Source organism: Corapipo altera, unplaced genomic scaffold (assembly GCF_003945725.1).
Source record: "Corapipo altera isolate COAL_440 unplaced genomic scaffold, ASM394572v1 48b, whole genome shotgun sequence".
Lineage (NCBI taxonomy): Eukaryota > Metazoa > Chordata > Aves > Passeriformes > Pipridae > Corapipo > Corapipo altera.
In genome coordinates this window covers 5,685,523-5,705,888 of record NW_020884884.1, presented here as the reverse complement: position 1 = coordinate 5,705,888, position 20,366 = coordinate 5,685,523, and the positions used below count along the sequence as shown (strand labels likewise).

At 38.1% G+C, this 20,366-nt stretch overlaps 1 protein-coding gene across 2 annotated transcripts in view; it reads left to right on the top strand.

Annotated features, from left to right (window-relative positions):
• The window catches only part of HHAT (hedgehog acyltransferase), a 144,112-nt gene that overhangs the window by 54,758 nt on the left and 68,988 nt on the right, over positions 1-20,366 (top strand). For both annotated transcript variants that reach the window (XM_027641686.1, XM_027641685.1), the window contains one exon: positions 17,394-17,595. In XM_027641686.1, coding sequence (XP_027497487.1) covers positions 17,394-17,595 — 202 coding nt within the window. The remainder of the gene's footprint in view (positions 1-17,393; positions 17,596-20,366) is intronic.

Here is a 20,366-nt window from a genome sequence, read left to right as displayed (position 1 = left end):
ACCTGTGCTGAGCAATGTATACACATCCAATGCATATGGAAACACTGAAAATGTAAACTTGTATGTTCATGCAGGTTGTTCACTGTTACTTAGTGCAGTGGCTTGTTGTGGGGTTGGATAATGGGGGCAAACTCTGCTCATTTTGGCAAGAGAAGGTGATGCACATTTCCTTGCCTCCAGGGTAAGTGTTTTAGATGCAGTTACAAATTATAAACAATTGGCTTTACCCCTGGAAGGGTGACTTTGAGGATGGTTCTTATTATCCCTGCAATGGATTGATTTAGGTTGTTTACAACCTCCTTGTCATCTTTGTTTTTTTCTCTGTTGACATATTACATTTGTAGGCTGTCATTATGCAATGTCTCATATCTATAGATGGCATCCCTATTTTCATACATAGTTACAGAAGTATAATGGGAAATATAATAAGCAATTTCCTCCCTTGGTGCCATCAAGTACTAGCTCAAACAACTCAAGTGTCAGGGGAGGACAGGACAGGATTTGGAACTGGATTCTAGGGCAACACTGCTTGATTTTGTATAGTGGTTTGTATTTTGTCACTGGTGGCTTTTTATGCCCTACAGATAGTCTCAAAAATTTCTAGCTTAGCTATCTTCAGCAGTGCAACGTAGTGTGTCCTTGAAACCTATTGTTACATTCAGAGAGTGCTCTGTCTTTTATAACTTCTATGGCTGAGAATCTTTTGTTCCTAGATAGAGTGCCATGGTGTGATGATGTACATGGAATGGTCCAGTTAGCACTGAAGACTGAATTCTTTTCACTGCTGTGGGCTACTAGCAGTCTGTATACTTCTGCCCTACTAAGTACTAATCAAGTTCAAATTTTGGGCCCCGTGGGGCTCAGAGACACAAAAAAATTCATTGTTAAGATGTAGAAGGCCAACCAGGGTCAGTAATCCTAATCCTCAAAGGTAATGAATTTTTCTACCTGCAAGTTGAAGATGAAATTTTCAGGAGTTTATTTCATCTGAAGATATAGCCCATGGTTTTGTAGTGAGCACCTAAGGGCCATGGTATCATCTTTTAGTCCATAGGCAGAGCAGGGTTCCAAACTTTGTTTAGTTAATTTCCAAATGCACTTTGAAAAATGTATGCATAGTTTCCCTCCGTGCTGTACTGCTATGCTATGTTGCACACTCATTTTTCCCTCTCTGACAAATGAATAAACCAGAGAGTATGGTGGATTTGGTGGCATTTATGTCTCTCTCTCTCTCTCTATACACACACACAAATACAATACTAGAAGGCATTCAGATACTGTAGTGGTGGGGCTAGGATAAGCATTTTTGTGGAACAGGCAAGAACGTTTGACAAGCACAGACTGTTTTAAATGAAATACAGAACACTTACCAATGCCTGAAACTTACTTTGGAACAAACAGAAATCTTTTGAATATTGTTTTGAATGGTATCCTGGATCACACGTGACATGCAGAGAATAAACTATGTTAAGATGACGTAACTTTCTAGTCTGACAGAACAAAATCTGCATTTTAACCACGACAGTTACAACAAATCTTGTTTACTTTGGTATCTGACTTAATATGGCTTTCCATGTATCTATTTCATGTACCAATGTATGATAAGCTTTACTGAACCCTACTTAGAGAATGCGAACCAGCTGAACCCTATTAGATCAGATTGCATGTTTTAAAGGTATTTTTCTATGCATTTTAAGTCTGATTGCAACATGTAATTTATCTGCTTTGAGAGTTTAACTTTCTCTTCCCAAGTACACAGAAGAAAATAACATCTCTTTAGAAAAGTCGAGAAACATATTAAAAATAATCTTTAGCATCAGACATATCAGTGCAGAATTCCTACATAAGCTGAAGGGTCTAGAGAATAAAGAACTACTAGCTATGTTCTTCTTATATGTTCTTTCATCCATGGAGAGATACATATTTGTACATTGATAATAATGACACTTTGACTTAAATCACTTTCTAATTTCCAGGTGCTGCACAGATTTTAATTAGTGTCTCACCTTGCTTCCAGTCAGCTCATTCTCACTGAGTCAGAACACATTGTTCTTCGATACGCAATGTTTCAGCATAATCAACTTTCAGCTTGCAAACAGTCTAAAAGCTGTTTTTTCTACTGTACAAGCAGTTCTTAAGTTATACATGGCAAGGTCAGTTGCATTTGAATAATTATGATATAATTTGAAAACATAATTACCATCTGGGTAGTAAAACCATTTCCATCATTATGGGTCAAATGGCAAATTTCTAAGATACACTTAATTTCTGTCTCTCTTTCCTTCTTCACTCTGCTTTAATTTTCATAAATTGAGTCTTGTATTTTAGTTGCATAGGAAGAAAATGATGGTGAAAACGAACAAAAAAGCATAGTGGGTTACTTCATTCTGCATTTCATTTCTACACTGAATTCTTTTCATGATCTTTTCTCCATTCCTGCAAACCTGCTGATGAGAACAAGAAGTAGGGTGCTTGCAAATGGTGCCAGCACAGTTAGATCCTTTTCTGTGTTTGCTTTGAAGCATATGAGTTCAATCACTTAGCTATTAGATGAAGCTGATGCAGTGTAGTAGGGATTAAAACTCTAGGTATATATAAAATGGTTTGAGGACTTTGTTTAGTCATGTTATATCTGCTGTTAATGTCAGAATTACAATAACTTAAGAAAGCCTAGAATTTGAAGGTGAACATGTCAGGCAATTATTTTCTTATTACAATAAGGAAATGGTCATGACCAACATCTTGGTCATGTTTGACAACTTGAATATCTTGCATATTTGATCATGCCGTGCTAGGAGCAAACACAGATGAGAGATACTGCTTCGTGCTCACCTCTAAACTAGTCAAGTGCTGTCAGTATAACATTCTGTTCTTTCCTTTTCTCTTTCACATGTACATGCAGAAATTCCCATGGAGTTAGCAGAATGATCGGTGGGGGGGTATAGGCCTTGCTGTGCTCCTTAGAGCTCTAATAAGCCCAGTACAGCGTTACCTGGGTGGCAAGCTACTAAGTCCTTCTCAGAAATGAAACCAAGGTAGCATTGTAAAATCTGCCTATGGCTTACAGGTTTCCTGCCAAATCATGAGACATGGTGAATGTTGAGTCAGGGACACTGGATATTGTCTTGAGGATGGTAGAACTGCACTGTGCAAGTCATGATGCTGTCCTAATTTGTCCTTTTTCAGATGCAGGGGTGGGATAGTTGAATACTTTGCACCAAGTGCTGGATCAGTTTCTGTGCATTAGATTTAGTGACTGGTAGTCCTAAGGGGGTTTGGTTTTTGAGAGAGTCCTCCAGTCATGGTAAATAAGAGACAAATTTGTAGCAGTGCAGCAGGGAATATGTTGGAAAAAAATACTATGTGCAGTCCAGGAGCCTGTGAGAAACAGAAAAAAGTGGTTTCAGTTACTACTTGTTTGAAAAGAGGGTGAATACATAAATGGAAGGCTCCTTGGATCACTTTAAAAGGTTTGGGTTCTAAATATTATGTAAGTACAGCATGTACATGCTGTCCAATTAAACAAGACAGGTTTGTGCCTAACATGGGATGAGTAAAACTTAGATACACCCTGGGTACGTAACCACATCACTCGTCTTGCTCATTCACATAATACACAGAGCCAGTAACAGCAGAACAGTGTTTATACTATAATGATTTTGTCTGAAATGGCAGAATGTTAAATCTAAGTAGCATTATCAACTAGAAAATTTTGAAACATGGACAGGACAGGCTTGTCTCACATGTCAAGCACTCTGTACAGGCTGCTATCTGATTTTGGATGATATCTGTGGCCAGTCTTCTGCATTTTGACATGGCTGTGTGGTATTGTTGACCCTTGTGGGATTATGTACAGAGAAGATAAAATACATGGATTCAGCAAAAGGTTCTTTGCTGCTTCATTTCTTGCTATAAGGAATGTGGAAAGAGAATGCTTTCTTAATTACTGAATCTCAGTGACTAGACTAGAAGTGATACTGCAATAATGCTAAAACAGGACTGAAGTGAATCAGTTGCTGTTAACAGATTACACAGTAAACAGGTGATGCAGTTCATTTCTTCATCTTGTTTTCACTCAGTGCAAAAAACCTCAAGAGGCAGGAGTCAAGCCTGCATGATGTAAGATTTCTCTACCTCTTTTTCCAGCAGACTAACATAAAATAAGCAATGTATTTGTGTCATACTACCGACCAGACTCTTTCCTGCAATGGTCTGAGTGTTACTAGAGTTCTTCAAGCACCAGTGGTTGATAGTTTTGTTTTCCTTCTCTCTCTCTTTCTTGAATAGCCTGTACTTTGACTTTGCAACAAACAGAAAATATTTGCTACATATTTTGTTCACAAATCAAAGATTAATACTAAACATGTTTTCTTGATCATCTTACCTTTCAAAAATTCTAAGTTAAAGTGGAACAGCATGGTGTTTTTTCTTATTGCTATTTTTCTTTAGAAAGTGGAAAAGTATGGCAAAGGTAGGTGAGGGTAGAAGATGGAGAAGAATGCCCTTGCTATTGATTTAAACTCTACCTACTCAGCAAAACAAGAGTCATAAAATGACAGCTAGGCTTCCTTCACACAATGTACTCAGATTTAATATTGAACTCTATTAACAAGGTTAAAAGATGCTGTATGATAATTATGAGCAGATTTTCTTTCTCTGCTACAACTAGCAAAGAAAAATATCTGTCCTGTGCAAAGATCCTGTTGATCACAGGGGTTATCATTGTGAAGAAATGTGTATTACACCACTAGAATTAGGTATAAAACTCAATTTACAGTTTAAATTTTGCCTGCATTCACTTTTGTTCATTCTTTGTGCTTGTTATACCAGTAGCTAAAAATCACCTCCTGTTCTGAATGGCAGCAACCCTGCCTGAAATCCTCAACCTTCTGCCAGCAGTGGATGCTTTAGAAGTTTTAACACGAACTGTTATAGTTGGTTTTATGCTGTCCCCTATAGCTTTAAAGAGATGTTAGAACTTGCTTAAATGAGTCTGTGATCAGATCCTTTGATTTCCAGCCTTTCTCATCATGCCAGGCTGGAGCAGAAAAGCCATTACCTATTGGGATCTCAGGAGTAGCCCCAGCAGCTTGTGCTTTCTAGCTCAGAGGAGAGGTGATAAGGGAGTGAGGGAACAACGGCTGTCCAAGAGGGATTACCTCAGGAGGTTGTGTCATACGCTCAGCTTGTCCCATAAAGGAACAGAAGAGAGTCTGAAATATAGAGGATAGTGTTTGTGTGTTTGTTCTTTAAATAAATTGGAGCTTAACACTGATACCTCACAGCTTAGCTGCAATGTTAGTACTGTGCATGTGCTCAGAAGAGGATTTAACTGGCAGGCTTAATGTTAAGGACTGTAGCTTAGTTTGTACTGTATTTTCTTAATGGTTTCTCCACCCTATGGAGATAATTACTTCTCAATCAAAATGCAAGTAAAAATATCAATAGATTGTGGAAGCACAATAAAAGTTCTCATGCACGAATGCTTAGAAGATGAAAACTGGGCAGCCAGGTCATAATTATGTACAGTTATTCTGCCCAGAGTATGAGATGAGAAAAGCATTGTATCTTTCACATGGTATCAGGTTTTTATAGTAAAGAATTTTAATGTAGGAAACACTGTTTTTAACAATAAAATGGAAATTCTTTAATGCATCCTTTAGTGCTCTGGAAATGGAACAAAGTAAAATAACATTCAAATAGAAAATATAGCTGTCAAGTTTGCTCTGCTAAATCCAATCTCCAAACTAAGTTAGTGGTGAAAGAATTTATTTTTGTCCTGCAGCTCTGCTAATTGTGTACTCTGCTTAACAAACCTCACCTCTGCATCCACAAACCTCACAAAACATGCAGGGGTCCAGCCAAAGCATTTGTGTGAATACATACAGAAAAAGAAATATAAACACACAATTATAAATGCTTTTTTTCTCTTGAAGTAGCAGTGAGTTGTAACATCATCCCTGTAACTAATAAAGGTCAAGAGACCTTTCTGATTCTTCATTCCTCAAATTTGAAAATATTTGGTTTGGCTAATTTTAGGGGTGGAGCAGAGATGCTTAGTGTGAAAGGTACTTAGAAATGAAAATGAGCACAGAATCTAGATCCCTATCCATCTGAAACTGATGAAAAAAATCTTACTGACAATAAAATAAAATATGGTCTGGCCTTTTCTTTTAGGAGCAAATAAACGGATATTGGCTGTCACTGTACAGGATAGAATAGAGACTGAGGCAACCACAGAATCACCAGAAGAGGATGGAGTTGCTGTTGTGGGACTAGTGGGTATTTAGGTGGTAGAAAAAGGTGAGAAGCAAATGAAGATGGCCAGTATCACTAATAGTCAAATGGACAAGCGAGTAAAAATGAGGAAGTATCGTTTTATGGCCACTCAACTTCACATTCATTCTCACTGAACATTAGTAAACAGTACTGTAGAGATGGATCATGGTTATCAATCTCTACAGTGTTAAACAAAACATTTGCCATGTAAACAGAAGAAGTTCCAGGATGTTGTGAATGCACTTGACCCCAGACAATTATATTTGACTTTTTGGTATGCATGAATTCTGTGTGTATGGCTCTGCCACTGTATGAGTTCATAATTGAGAACCATGTGGTTTAGGTAAACGGTGGGGGGGAATGGGAGCATACTCCTTAACCTGGCTGAGCATTTCTAGTCTACTTCAGGGCCAAGAGTTAAATCACTGACGAGGATGCATCTAATTCAGGTACCTTTTCATTGCCTCTTGGCTCGTGGTCTCAGCCAGGAGCTGATGGATGCTCTACTCCTACATTCTTCCTTCTGAAGTAGTTTCCCTGCCTGTGGAAAGGAAAGATGCTCTTGGAGGCAGGGTTGGCCTCAGCATGGAGGCGGAAAGCATTGAATGATGTTACTTGGTTTGCAGCTCTCCAGGTTGAGTGATACCCGTGTGAGCAGTGACTTGTGACAGGAAGAGGCTGTTTTCCAGTGAAGGGCTGGTCTCTGCAAGACAGTGGAAAATGAACAACTGAGAGCACCAGTTGCCTGCTGCCTCCCAGTTGAGGCTGTAGTCAAGGACAAGTGTTCCATCTCCATCCGCTGTCACCCATGGTTTGTGGGTGCAGAGCTTCATGGTTGTGTTTACTATGGTGGGACATTGTATGTTTGTGCATGATCTTTCATTTTTGACATGGCAAAACTGCAGTAGGATAGATGAATTTTGTACTGTCTGATACTCTCCCAAGGTACTTGCACCCTGTTGCTGAGGGGTATGAGTTACTGAATACTGAAACAGTTTAAATGCTTTGTTCAATATTTGGTGAATAATTCAGGCAGTTTTAAAGCTAAACCACAGCTGTCTTACCATCATGTTCTTAGATTGCTGTCTGACTGATTCATTTCTTCTTGAGATTTGTTTGGGAAAACATGCCAGTTTGGTGTTGCTAATTCTATTTAATTGTTTGAAGCTACCTGATATTTCTTAGTTGGTTAGCCCTGAGTCCTCAGGATATTGTGAGAGCAAGCTGGTATTTAATAGTGTGTTCCCAAGTACCACCAGGAATTTGTTGGCCAGTTCCCAAGCTGGATGAAGTTTTTTTATTTCTGCTTGATTACTCCTACTTTTGAAGAAAGAAAAGGAGTTTGTTTGCTTTTTACAGTCTGTTGAAATCTCAAGAAGCAGAAAACAGGAAAAACAATCACTGGTGACCCAATGTGTAAACCAGATGCTTCCCTGAATACCTTTCAGAGAATTTCTGAAGGTACACTGACTAGAATGCCGACAGCGTTAATGGTCTTTAACCTGTTTTCTGTCTTTTCTGGCCTCCATTTGTACTTACCAGTTAAAACTAGTTTTGTTGATTCATCCTCTTGGGGCTTTTCATGAAGATCGCTGCAAAGTCATTATTGTATCAATCATTATTTGTTCTCTCTTTCTAAGAAAAAGATTACCCTTAGACAACTGGATAGATATACAGCTCAGTGTTGTAGCAGGATAAGAAAATTTATGGTACACTTTCTACTTAACCTTCCATGATACCCTAACAGATGATTTTTCCCTGGCAGACATTTACCATTCATTTTTCCTTGAGCATTCACCTTTTTTTCCCCCCCTCCTGACATATATATTTAAATTTCTGGCTGTTGCTACAGCGTTTCTTTCTTGAGTTTTCCTTTGCATTGGAATACTTTGTTGCTGTATGTTTAAAACTAATTTGTTTGTTTAGTTCTGGTCCCCTGCTGCTGACTTCACAGGAATTGACATTTTTGGCTTTTTATCTGTATAGTACCATGTTCCCGACTGGTGTTAGAAGAGCATGTCTTCTTTCTTTACAAATGAGAAAAAAGGAGATCATCATTATTTAAGGATGCCACTTCAAGAGAAGTAAATATTTTCCTTTACTCTGCTTAATTAAATTTCTATCCATTCTCACTTTTATAACAATTAAACAATGTTGATTTGGGCTGATAAATGTGGATTATACTCTGCATAAGAGGAGATTTAATTCTGCTGGTGTTTGAAGGGTTTTTGACACAGGAGAGTGTATAGAAGTTCTTTATGGTGGAAGGTACTGTATAATTTTTTGTCATCCCAGCTTTGCCTAGACATCTCAATGCCTTGGCTGTACTTTATAAATACTCTTTTCCCAGAACTGCAGACAGTATTTTCTAAGAAATGTGAGCTCAAGAGAGGTGACTGAATTACTCAGTTTGGAATAATGTCAAAAGTCTAACTCTCCGAACTTTATGCACATGCAATTTGGAGGAATATGCATTCCTTAAGCAGATACACTGATTTAATCAAGTTTCCTGCTGTATTGAAGCTATGTCTGTTCTATATTTCTGCTTTCCTTAATTACATGCCTTTGCTTTATTTCAGACATGCATTTGAAGTACATTTTATTGATGTTGCTTTATTATCTGAAGATTGTAATGCTTACTGAGTCTTCAGTGACTTTGGAATTTCAGATCTTGAACATTAATCTGGTCTCACATAAATTTGTATTTCTGATGTACCCATGTGAAAATCTTCTGACGTCTTGGTTTCTGCTTGTCTGTAGAACTATACAGCCCAGTGAGGCAAAAGTATTGCATGGTTTGGTGAACTTGCTGTGTGGTCTGTGAATACAGACATGCCCTTTGACATGCATGTGTACAAAGGGATATAAAAATGCAAAAGAATCATCCAGCTCTCCATAAAGGAATCTGCAAAGATTAAACAGTCTTTCTGTTACCTAGCAAATTGCAGAAGGCTGTTTAACTTTATCATTTTGTCTCTAAGCAAAAATGGTTTAATAAGGAAAATAAATAGGTTCTGTTGTAGTGACTGCATTTCATGCGCTCCTTTGTCAGCGATGTGCTGGAAAAGGTAGCTGTTAAGTGCATGGTGATGAATGTATTTTAAACATCTGAATTCACACACTCAGATCAATTGGCATTTTTTCCTCATGTATCTGGCATACTAAGATTAGCAGAATGGCTAAATAACTTGTGCTTACACCTATGGAACTTAAAGCAGCTTTCTAAGAGGGGGGAGAAGACATAGTACTTTATTCTCTGCATGATCAAAGCAACAAATGACACATACTTAACAGTTTTTCACTACCTGAACCACAAACATTTCAGTATGTGCCATCACATGCAGAGGAAGAATTGGTCTCTGTTGCTTTAGCTGTAGTTGAAAACTACTGTAAAATGTGCTGTTGTGAATGCACACTTATGATGAGAAGAGATGGCAAATTCAGAGCTCTGAATTTTGAGCTGGGCCCTCCAGTGTAAGTCAGGAGAAGTAAAGAAAATGAGTGAAAAAAATTGATTCTTTTATTCATGGTGTTGCTTATGCATTTAGTCTAATCATTATTTAGGACACAGTGAGTAATGCCTTGTGCAGAAAGCAGGACTGCAATCTTTGCATCTCTCTGAGTGATGCCCTAGCCACACACTTGTTTTTTCTTGCATATTCACTCTTTGAATCTCATTTTGTTTTCTGCCTGGTGGCAGCCTGGTAACAGACAGCTGGAGCACTCCTCTGAGAGGCAAGATATGTTGGTCTCCCTGGCAAAGAGCCTGACCTCTACCATTTTATAAGCAGAGTGACAGTACTATTAATAGATCCCTCCTCTAGCTGTGTTTTCAAAGGAGTATATAGCCTGATTGTTGTGCTGCTGAGCCTAGATGTCAGCAGCGCATGGGAGGTGTATTGTATCAGGAATGAATTGGGCCCCTGAGGGGAGTTAAGTTCAGAACAGCTTCAGGAAGCTTTGCAGAGTCTACACGGGAGGAGCTGGAGTGCCTGCTTCCTGGCTCCATCTGCCAGCTGGGGACACAGCCCCCTCCCACCCGGTAGCTGAGCTGTAGGCACTTAACTCTGGGCTGTTTTGGCAATAACATTTAGGTTTCTAATGTCAGCAAAAGGTTTGGGGCACTGAACTTAATGATTTAACCAGTGTTTTGGCGCTTTGGCCATCTGGAAGCTCTCCCATTTCCATTGCGATCAAAGGTAGCTGACTGGTAGTTTTGCTTTGACTGCAAACAGGTGGTGGTAGGCAGGGTTTCTTTCTTTCCTAGATGCAGCTGGGAGAAAACTAAACACAGCCATCCATCAGTAATGAAACTTTTTCTATTAAAAGGAAGCATTATGATTTAGATTAAAATTTCATTTGAAATAAATGAATCTCTTTGAAAACATGAGCTTCCTTGGAAGAGTGAATTAAAAATTATTTCTTCGATATTCCCCAGTTATCGGCCCTTTGCCATTTTTTGTGCTGAATGCAAGGGAAGAAAAGTACTTTAAATGCTTCTTGGTTTTTTAATACAAAACTTCACAATCTTTTCTGGGAAACATGTTAGCAACTGGATAGTGAGAGAAAACTCAGGTCATATTTGTAAAACTGAGTGTTCTTGCATATGAATATTCTCATTAATGCTTTGTGACCCTAAAGGACTTAATTTCTCATTAAACATTTTTGTGGTAATGTAATAAGTCTTGCCTGCAGCCAACATTAGCTTAAATATTTTAAAGGGTCTGAATTTGTCAAGGTCTCTCTAAACATTGTATTAAGCTGGTGAGGTGAGAGAAACTTACAGAACTTAAATAGCTTTGCCAACAGCCCAGCAGAATTGTTAGATGATATAAAAAATTGACATTCACAATAAGAACAAGACTTTCATCTCCTAATGGAAAGTTTGCCAAATGGTATTCCAAATACCTCTGGTTATTTCTTTATTTCAGGTGCAAATATGTGTGGCTCAGCCTTCAAAGTCATGTTTACGGGAGATATTTCTGTGATTTAAAACAGATTTATTCATGTAGGACCCAGTCTTGCAAAGACTTACAGGTGTGCTTTATTTATGCACTCTACATAGCTCCATCCAAGTCAATGGCAGCTTGAACTGACAAAATAGGAATTGTAAGAACTGCCTCAGAAGTAAGAATTTGCAGAACTGGGCCTGAAATCTTTTTATTATGAAGCAGAGATATAGTTTGAAATCAATAGTCTAAGTCCTTGAAAAGAGGATTAAAAATAAATAAATTAAGGAAGCCCTACCCCAGTTCTAGAGGGAATTCTCTTCTAGTTCTCACCCTATGTCGTGCTACACTTTCATTTCAATCACATTTTTTTTGTAGTGACAGTCCTTGGGATAATTTAGTAGCAAAATGAATGATACCTTGGCTATTCAGATTTATCCTCAAAATGCTTCAGGGTCACATTCAACATTGATTTTGCAACTAATAACCCAAAATGTTTTATTGACTTAGAATTCTCCAGGCATACTGCTGCCCTGACAAAACTTTTCATACATGTCCACAAATGAACACCTCCCTGTACAGAAACACAAACGATTTCTGTTGTCAGGATGTAAGATGGAAGACTTATTATTGCTATTTTAACTTTTGCTGTGTTGCCTATATAACTGCCCAACTCAAAACACTATGACAGTAAAACAGTTAACCCTTGAGTGCTTTGAAACTTAGAGGCATTGGAATTTTGAGCATCTAATGTTCCCTGAAATAAAACACAAAGTCTTCACACATTAATTGTGTGTACAAGAAGTTTGCCATTACAAGCAAATTAAAATTTTTTTAACATTTCACCTGGTTCTGGATAAGACATTCCACGACCAATGGCTAAGGAAAGGGTGGGAGGGAATCACAGATGGCATGAATCTTGCTGTGTGACCTTACTTCAGGAAGAAATTAAGGGACATGTTTAAGAAAGCCCTTGGACATAACAGCAGTTAAACAGGTGCTTTACTTGCACTTACTTCAGGATTTAAATATGTTTAAAGTCACATGCATGTGGAAGTAAGAGCAGTGTATGGAGGCTTCAAGTAATAACAGCCCTTCTGAGTAATTCTTAACTGGTTATAAATGCTCCTCTTAGAGGTTTTCTGAAGTTACCAGAATAAAAACTTTTTAATGTAAAGTCATTAAAAGAAAAGAAACGATATGTTTTCCAAGGGAATAGTTGTCAGATCTCTTATGATTGTTCTGTAGATTACCACTTCAAGAAAACTAACAAAATGGTTATTGGATTTAAAAGGTATTCTCTGTAAGTAAATGTCACTGTTAAATACCTCAGCTATTATGTTTGTGTTTGCATTACTTCAGGGATTTAGAGGGTACCATTTGCATATTTTATCCAATTCTCTAATGTTCACTTTGTGAGTTAAAATCAAGATAAATTGCGTAAATGGAACAGCTTGCTGGCTGTGGATAAGCTGATTTAAACTACTGTACATGGGATGAAAAGTAAGGCGCTTTGTTATTCGGAAGACACATACACAGTATGCTTTGTTTGTGAAAGTAACATGTTTAATAGCGTGTAAGTTTTAGTTTGAAATCAAAGCAGAGTCTATAGAAATATAGTTAAGACTGACATCTTTGCCTTGGGAGGGGAAGGCTAAGAATGTATGTTTAGTTATGTCAGGTTTGGGGGGGTGTGTGCAAATAATTTTGCTGTATAACATCCTCTCAAAATTTGTATTTATGTGCTTCAAACGCACTCCACATGTTTTAAGGTACTCTTAATTACATGGTGTTCTCTTCCCCCTTCTCTTCTCTCCATCTACTGTGCACAACATTTTCTTTTAACAGCATGATGTGCCTTTCCTTGTTTTCCTTAAAGGAGGTCTAGCCAGCCCAGGAATGGTTGGCAAAGCTTGGCCTGTGGCATTTAGAAGTTCCTTTCTGATAGTCTGCCTAGAAATATGTTCTTTCACCTTCAAATTTCTCCTTTAAAGTTTTGTAAGAGATTGACTTTTGGTCCCCTAAGTTGATGTTTTATTTTTAAATACTCACCTTGCCTGCATTTTTTGATACTGAGCATCTCCCACAGATCTAATCTTCCTGTTTGTAATTTTCATGGATCTTAAGCGGGACCATTGTTGCCTATCCTTCTAAAACAACGTGGAGGGACATGACCAATTACTACCCTCAGATCTAGTTATCTTGACATCCTTTTCTCTTTGCAAAATATTTTGTTGCTTCCCTTCATTTGTCTGCCTTTGATTCATTGACCATCAAATAACTGCTGAGTTTTCTTTTCCTGTGAGTACGTGAGTTAAGATAAATTTTTTGTATAATGGCACCACATTTTTCAGCTAAGTCTGCCCTCCTTGCACATCTAGAGTAAATGTGTAATCTGTTTATGAGCTATTAAGAAACTTTCCTACAAGGGTGTTTCTTTGAGATGTGTTAGGCTGCCATGAGGACCCACGGTTACTTTTATGTGCTAGTAGTCCCTGAATTGGGGATTTTGAGCTGTGCCGTGGATTTTCTGCGATTAGAAATGAGAATAGTCTTAAAAGCTGCATGAAAGCTTCAAATTATATATTTATGTAATGCTATTCTACATATGGTGCAGCAGGTCAGCATGCTCTACAGCAACTTCTCCGTTTGTTTAAACCCTGGGTACAGTACAGGGTTCACAGTACAGAGGGACTGAAGGGATAGATTGAAGGTAGACAGTAGTATTGGTAAGAAAGAGAAAAGTTAGGAAGGATGCAGATAAAAAAGACATCAAATTGCAGTAGCCATTGCCCCTTGAACTCTCTCTCTCCCTGCCTTCTTCCTTCCCTTCTCACAGATTTCATTAGCAAACTGCTAACAACTTTCCGAATGTACTGTACGAAACTCCTTTTCTTCCCTATCCCACCAAGGGAGAGTGAGCCAGGGGCTGTGTGGGGCTTAGTTGCTGGCCAGGGTTAAACCATAACAAATTGTTTTTTACAAAGTGTGTGTTGTGTTGTAAATGATAATACAGAAGTAATATGTTTCTTCCACATCTGGCTTAATAATGTGTTTTAATGGTTTATTCTCTGTTGCACTCAAGTGTAAGTGTAATCAAATGACTACTCTTCTGTGAAAACACACAGGGAAAGTATTGAGAAATTAGATTCTAAACCACCAGGATGCTAAAAATTAAGTAAAATGCATTTTTTTAACAATGAGAGCTCTGGCAGTGGTTCTTTTTCAAGACAATTTTGGTTATGTCAGAGAGCACAAAGTATCTGGCATTGAGGCAGGCTCTGCCCCTGGCTGTACACTGAGTTGTCTATTGCTTGTATGCAGACCTGCCAGCGTAAGCATGTATGGACGAGTACATCACATGGATAGGATGTGCATGGATGAAGAGGTAGCAAAGTTTTTTTTTCCTCATTTGTTCTGTAATGTAACAATTAATTTTTCACAATATTTTTTTCTGTGTAAAAAACACAGGAACTTACAGAATTGCTCTTCACACTGTTTGTTAGAAATGACTCAACATCAATCACTCCTTCATACCCACTTTAAAATTGCTAGTGGGAATGCCCTGATGGGGGGAGGCAAGACCACAGCATCTGAGAGTAATTACTGCTCTTGTGACAAGGAATGGCAGCCAGCTGCCTTTCCATTTTCTCATGGCACTAGCAGGGAAGAAAAGGGGCATTGCTTTCTGCTTTGCATTTCTCCTCTGGGAAGGGAGGCAGACTCTCCACAGTACTGGAGGGGAAGGTCAAAGTGTTAGTAAAGATTTTGACTCATTTTGGCTTCTGTCCTTCTTCAGACAGGTTTTCACATAGATAGCGCAAGTGTATTTTCTGTGGCACATTTGCCATGGGTTTCATTAGGAGCTAGAACTTCACTAACCTTGAACATTCATCAGAATTATGAGTTATTGCCGCTCAATCATCTAGCTGCTGCTGTTAAACACTAAAAATCAGAAAATAGCCTATTTTTCTCTGCACAGTAAACTGAAAACGCTTCAGGCCAACCTAAACTGAGCTGCAATGGGAAATGAACAAGTTGGTGCTGCTGAGCTGTTCCAGGCAATGGCAGTGCCAGTGGAGGCTGCCTGTGCTGACAAGATGGCTGGAGCATACAAAACAGTCTCACTGCAGGAGAGGGCACTGTGCAGAAATCCAGAGCTACTTCTGCAGTGAAAGCTACCTTTTGTGCCATGGATTTAACCCAGGGCCTTATGAGGTCAGCAGAAGGGTTTCTCTGGGGATTAGAGTCAGGTCTCTGTCACACGTAGTGTCTGGGTTACTTTTAAGTGCTGTGTTTCAGTAAATGTATGGCAGACAGAGAATGAGCTTTGCTGAGCATGGCAGGGCTGGCAGTGTCCTGTTTTGGGCTCCTCTGGGTGAAGCTCTGTGAAACAAAGCACTGCCGTGCTTGCAGGCCCATAGGGGCATGGAGGTGCTTCTCTCAGGGATGTGGTTTCCCTGCCTCGGAGCAGGGCTGTCAGCCCTCCTCCTGCCAGCCTGGAGCAATGGGCCCTGCCTAAAAAATAAACCACTTAGCCTTTAAAAAGGGCTCTCTCATTTCTATAATCCTTTTCGTAGAAGGAATTTACTGAAGCAGCGGGATCTGTGGCTCTGCTCTTTTCACCCTCCATGCCACAGTCCTGCAGGGAATTCACCTGCTAAGATGAACATCTCTGCTATGAGTTTAATTGACTGCAATTGCAAGTGTCTGTTATTGTCACATTGTTTAAACATAGGAAGGAGAGAGAGAAGAAAAACACAACATAAATAGAAACTATTGATCTTAAGTTCTATTTATTTTCATATGTTTAGTGAAAAAGCACGCCCATGCTTGAAAACATTTTAAGTGTAATCAGATGCTCCCTGTAGCAGGTTGAAGTAAAAACGTGTACTGATGTTATGCTTAAAGAGCATTTAGAGCATTTGACAGTTGTTTTTTTAATGACTTTTCTGCTTACCCTTTAATTATGCTCATCACTTTCTTTTACCCTGTTACTTATTTTCTTACTTCCTAAGATTACGAAAAAAAAGCAGTATGTTAATTTCCCTTTTAAATTTTTAAGCTAATATTTATCTCTGAATGTGAAAACTGATAACCAGAGAGAAAAACTTCACTGCAAAAAATTTCCTTTAATTATCTTAGTAAGTAGGAATAGTCTCAAATGAGTACAGTGTGTCATGCTGAAGGAGTGACAGCTGAGGAGAGCTGTCACGGATAGTTCTCATATAGCACATCTCCTCTCTGGTACCCATGAGCTGGATGGTGACTCCGTTGCCTGATGGGCTTCTTCAAGTGTTGACAGAAATATGCAATTTCTTCAAATAAATTCTGGCCAGTGGCCATGCTTTACTCAGAAAATGCCAGGAGTGGATGTAGTTATTTAGGAAGGATGGAAGTGAAATGACCCACAAACCAGCGTCAGTTTTCAGCATCCCATTGCTTCTGTTCTTTTTACAGAAGGAGCACTGCTTTCTGGACACTTACAAGCATCAAGTAATGACTAATCTTCTGACTCTTGGATTCAATTTAAATACAGAATGCATGCAGAGTGCTTCATATAGGTTTTGGGACTTTTTTGGTACCTGTGCTCTGAAGGTCATTAGGAAGACATGATCCTGAGAGTATAATATAAGACCAAAATAGGAAATATTTTCACTTCATATAATTTTTCATGAAAGAAATAAAAAGAAAGAAATCACAAACTTCTAAAAATAAAACATGTTTGCATGAAAGTCTATTTCTGACAAAAGGAAAATTATGGGTAATGACTATATATAATGCTTTAAATTTTTTGTTCTGTCATTTAAATTCACATGAAGATTATGGGTAATTTTTGTAGTTGACTTAGAACTATTCCAGTTTAAATAACCTGAGTATTTGCCATTTATAATTCTGAGAATGTAGTTTATGCTATACATTGCCTAATAGAGAGTTCCCAGGACCACAAAACTGTCTTTTTGCCAAATGTTACATGCACAGATTTCATGAAGTGGTCTGCAGCTTTGCAGAAACTAGGGCAAGCTCTGTAAGTAGAGCATGTCAGGTAATTATTCAATTTTTTTTTTTATGCTAGAAATTAACACATTTGTTCTGTGGTGGATGTTTTTCTGAGATTTCTGTGAAATCTCTAACAAAGTTGCTTATCTGTTGTTTCACCTACAGGTACATTTATGTTCCAATGGGAGGATCTCAGTCCAGTTTGCTTGGAATGCTATTTTCTACAGCCCTCACTTTTGCCTTTGTAAGCTATTGGCACGGAGGACAGAGTTATTTGTGGTACTGGGGCGCACTTAATTGGTTTGGAGTAATTGTGGAAAATGGCATCAAGAGGATACTTTCTATTTCACTTATTCAAGATTTAATTGTAAGTTGAATCTCTCTTTATTTCTGTTCTTGTTTCCTGGCTCCATGCTCATCTGAAGTTCCTGGTTACTAGTTTGGTTTAACCAAGATTAAAGTCATGGATAACAGATAAAAGAGTTAGCATTCCCTTGCTCACCCTCCAGTATCTGGGGTAATAGCTAGTTAATATAACTGGAATTTTGCAAAGTATCATTAAAGCAAACAGTGGAAATATGCGTGGTCTTAAAAGCTTCCTCTGCAGTCCTAGAGTAAGCAAATGCTTGTCACGTTGTATATGGCTGAACAGAAGCCAGTTTTAACATTTGTATTCTGATTTCACTCAGGATGGCCTTAAAATATTCATCTTCACTAAAATTAGGAGTGTATATTTCTAACCATGTGTTTCCTGGACAAATGAGCATGTAGCAGCTGCTTGCATCTGGGAACAAGCTTACACTGGGAAATGTTATGCCACTAAAGATCCAAGTAAAGAAACTATTATTTTGCCTTGAAGTCCTCTGATATTTTCACTTTACTTATACTTTTGACCTTCGTGCTGTCATTTCCAAAGGACAAAGTTGACTTTGACATGCAATCATATGCAAAAAGCACTATTTTAATTTTTAAAAATATTTTATTGACTATTTTTTAATGTTGATGGTCATTTTAATCTGCAGGTTTGCTCTCTACTTAATCCCAAATCTTCTAATAACTGTAAGAATAAATAATTCATATGCCTTACTTCCTTCCTGTGACAAGGCACAGAATTTCTACTCCTATATAATGTTGTTGGAGTAGAGACTCACTCTGCAGCCTGATGGAATCCTGATGCTCAAGTAATTATGCTTGTTCTCCATCCCAGCCATTTCAGTTTTCACTGTTGTAGCATCCCATGTATGGCAGCTGATGCAAATCAGTAATTTAGGAGCCAATAACAGCCAGTGCTACCTTATATCACCCAGTTGTCCATCACTGTGATTTCAGTGGTAGTCTGGAAGCAGCTTTTTACCTTCCTAGAGAAGGAGTTTATCAGATCCGTTAATCTTCCCTCTAGAGTGTAACTGAGCTTCACCATCTGATCAGCTGCATATGTTTGTCTCTAGACTGGAGGGCAACATAGCTTTTTAGGCATCCAGCTGTATGTGGAAATATAATTATAGGGGCTTATTATCTGGTGTCATATATAGTAGAAATTTTAAAAGAACTCTTAAGGAATTAAGTGCTTAAATATCACAGAAATTATAATGGCTATGGCATTATGAAGGTGGGGGTTTTATATGTTGGATTAATTTCTAACATGTAGTTCTACTTATAGTTAACTGATGTTGGCACGAGGGTTCTTTTTTGCATAAATGAACTCCCTAACAATGAACCAAGTGCATTTTACTCCCTTTCCTCCTCTTTGTTTTCATCCAGTGTTTTTATTGGCCTATCTAGTGTCTTCCATGTCTCCTTTTTTGTTCATTTCTGTTTGGAAACATAGCTGTAGACCTTCCTTAGAAGACACTTTCACATCTTTCCCTGAAATATTTCTGAAGCCAATATTTTTAATATGAATAGTCTTGGCATCTAAATTAGTGCATTAGACAGATCTTGCTGCATTCAGTAATGGCTGAGTCATGATTTGCCTTGTGCCTTGAAGGTTTCTCTACAATGATGTGAGCTACAGTCTTTGCAAACCACTCCTTATTGCTCTTTCCTCACTCTTCTAACTCCCATTTTCTTCTTGAATGCTGAGACTGGGGAGCAGATGAATAGTTGGATTTTGACATTTCCTTATCAAGAGGTGGAGTGATATGACATTCTCTGAGATGTACCACTTTTGAAAGAAACTGAAAGTTTCTTAATGCCCTGTATAAATTTCCCCCATGTAATCTGGCTTTTGGAAACATTCCTATAATCCTGTCTTAGTGAGAGATGTGCTGCAAGCCTAGTCACTATGGTGTTGAAGACTCCCTTCTGGGGGCTGGGTTTTTCACTTAAATGTCATCTGTTGACAAGCTGAAATCCTTTGCATTCTTGAGCTTCACTCAGTGTCTGTGTTGGCTCTTGAGGCCTATTTTTGAGAAGGAAAGTTTATTTTTGTCCCCAGAATAGCAGATGAGTTTCTGAATTTATACAAAGCACAGGTATATGCTTTTTTTAACCCATACTGTTTACCAAACCTCCTCATATATTATTGTTAAATTAAATTACATAGTTAAGTTGAGCAGGAGGTATTTAATTAATAAAATATAAAAAAATCTAAAAGTATAAGTTGAATTTTAATTGTGCTCTGTTTTTAAAATGGAATTAATGACAAATAATAACAAAACCGGTATCAAAACTGTCTCCTTCTCCCCCCATATTTTCTCAATTTTCTTGCAAAGGGAAGATTTAGAAATCTAAATGAAGCACGTTCAGGTCTCATCCTTCACTGAATCCTTGTGTGACTAAATATATATATACATATATATATATAAATATATATATAAAGACCCTATATTTATGCAGATTTTATGGTAGTTTCAGTCTCAGCACTTCAAACTTAGTGCAATATGAGGAAATAACACTTTTGTAGCAGTCTGACAGGTTTTAAATGTCATCTCAGGCATATTGAGCTAGAATGAACAAAGAAGCATGGGCAGTATTTGTGAGAAGTAAAATCGGCATACAAAGAAATATTTACTGAAAACAGTAAATTTCCTGACCCAAAAAAATTGGTTCTGAAACTTTTTAATTTGTACTGGTTTCAAACCAGTGTGTGGCTTCCTGATTTCAGCTTTAAAAGAGCTGATTCTCCTTATGTACTTT